Genomic DNA, 1345 nt, shown 5'->3' with positions numbered 1-1345 from the left:
AGTCTGTGATTATCATCAACATCCATTCTCCCCCCCCCACTTTTCAATTATTATTTGAATGGGCATACATTAAACTAATTAAAAAGAGCAAACCTAACGTACATTCTGGTTACAGGTTTCCTTTATTTGTATCAATCATCTAGTAATAAGAATCCTGACAGATTTAAACATCTTGCTAGAACACAAAAATAGTCATTTAAATATTTTTCAGGGTTATATTTCAGTCCTCTGTAGGTCACAGTGGCAGGAATGTGCAGCTGTATTAACAAATGGTCTGACTGTCAGGAAATTGGAAACAACCCCAGATATCAACACAATCTCAGCTCCACGTCTCCTCACTTACCGCCTGTTCCAGAGCTTTCCCAACAGCTGTCTCCAAAGGTGGAGGAGGAACTGTCACGCATAGCCTCCAACATGGCCCTGATGGAGGAAACACATGCTACACAGGGGGTGGGGGGGTGAAAAGATTCATAACACCAGGACTTAATGCACATGTGCAGTTACCAATATGGCTTAAACTTTTATTGCACAAAGATTACAGTTCTTTGTTTCCTTACAGACATTTGAAAGCTTTGTAAACAGTGCAGCAGCGTCTCCCCAGTGTGTTCAGTGTGTCCCGCTAACACCGCTCTCACTTCCTCTTGTCCCGTTTCCTCAAGAAGTCTCAGCAATTACGTGTGTGTGAGCACGAGAGCCAACCAGTGACCGACTATATGAAGCAGGAAGGAGCTCAGAGATATGATTGGATGATAGAAGAAGGGTGGTTACACGCTGTGAGCCGAGCTGATCGACATTCAATAACCTGCATCAGGCTGCAGGCGACATAAAGAAAGCTGGTGACATTTGGACCGTGATGATTATGTTGCGTTTGTGGCTGCTCTGTAAAAACAACAACCCAGAGCAACCATCTTTGTCTTCACACCGGTCTTGTTTAGTTTTTTTTTTCCACAAGTGACAAACACTCAAACATTTACATCTTTAAAAATAGTTTGGCTTTGGATGCAAAGGAGGAAAATACACTTAAATTTGCCCGTTCATTCACAACACACACACAGACCCACACAGACACACACACAGCACGCCTGTCTTCTCTGCAGGTTGAGTCTTGGTACTGTCCCCTGCGCTGGGATCGGCCTTTTCTTGGATGTCTCTGTACTCTGAGCGATCAAGACAATAATCTCTTGAATCTTGGTGCGAGGCAGCAGCAGCAGGAGGAGTCTCGCTACACAGGAAGACAGAGGACGCCGTCCCGTCCCTGGACTCTCCCTCTGTCCCATTCCACCTTTAGCAGAGCAGTGCAAAAGTTCAACCAAAGTCAAGAGGTGCACAAACACCCCCCCCCCCC

At 45.3% G+C, this 1345-nt stretch overlaps 1 protein-coding gene across 5 annotated transcripts in view; it reads right to left on the bottom strand.

Moving 5' to 3' along the window:
* Window positions 1–1345, bottom strand: part of lrrfip1a (leucine rich repeat (in FLII) interacting protein 1a) — a 51931-nt gene that overhangs the window by 5653 nt on the left and 44933 nt on the right. For 3 of the 5 annotated variants that reach the window (XM_032529521.1, XM_032529523.1, XM_032529520.1), the window contains one exon: window positions 496–1345. This exon is cut by the window's right edge and continues 369 nt beyond it. Coding sequence is in view for 1 of the 5 variants with exons in the window: in XM_032529506.1 (XP_032385397.1) it covers window positions 1262–1266 (5 nt within the window). In the remaining 4 variants the exon portion in view is untranslated. Of the gene's footprint in view, window positions 1–483 lie in introns of those variants that run through there. The other 2 variants (XM_032529506.1, XM_032529522.1) reach the window with 2 other exon arrangements.

The sequence above is a fragment of the Etheostoma spectabile genome, chromosome 11 (assembly GCF_008692095.1).
Source record: "Etheostoma spectabile isolate EspeVRDwgs_2016 chromosome 11, UIUC_Espe_1.0, whole genome shotgun sequence".
Taxonomy (NCBI): Eukaryota; Metazoa; Chordata; class Actinopteri; order Perciformes; family Percidae; genus Etheostoma; species Etheostoma spectabile.
This window is presented reverse-complemented; position numbering and strand designations above follow the sequence as displayed.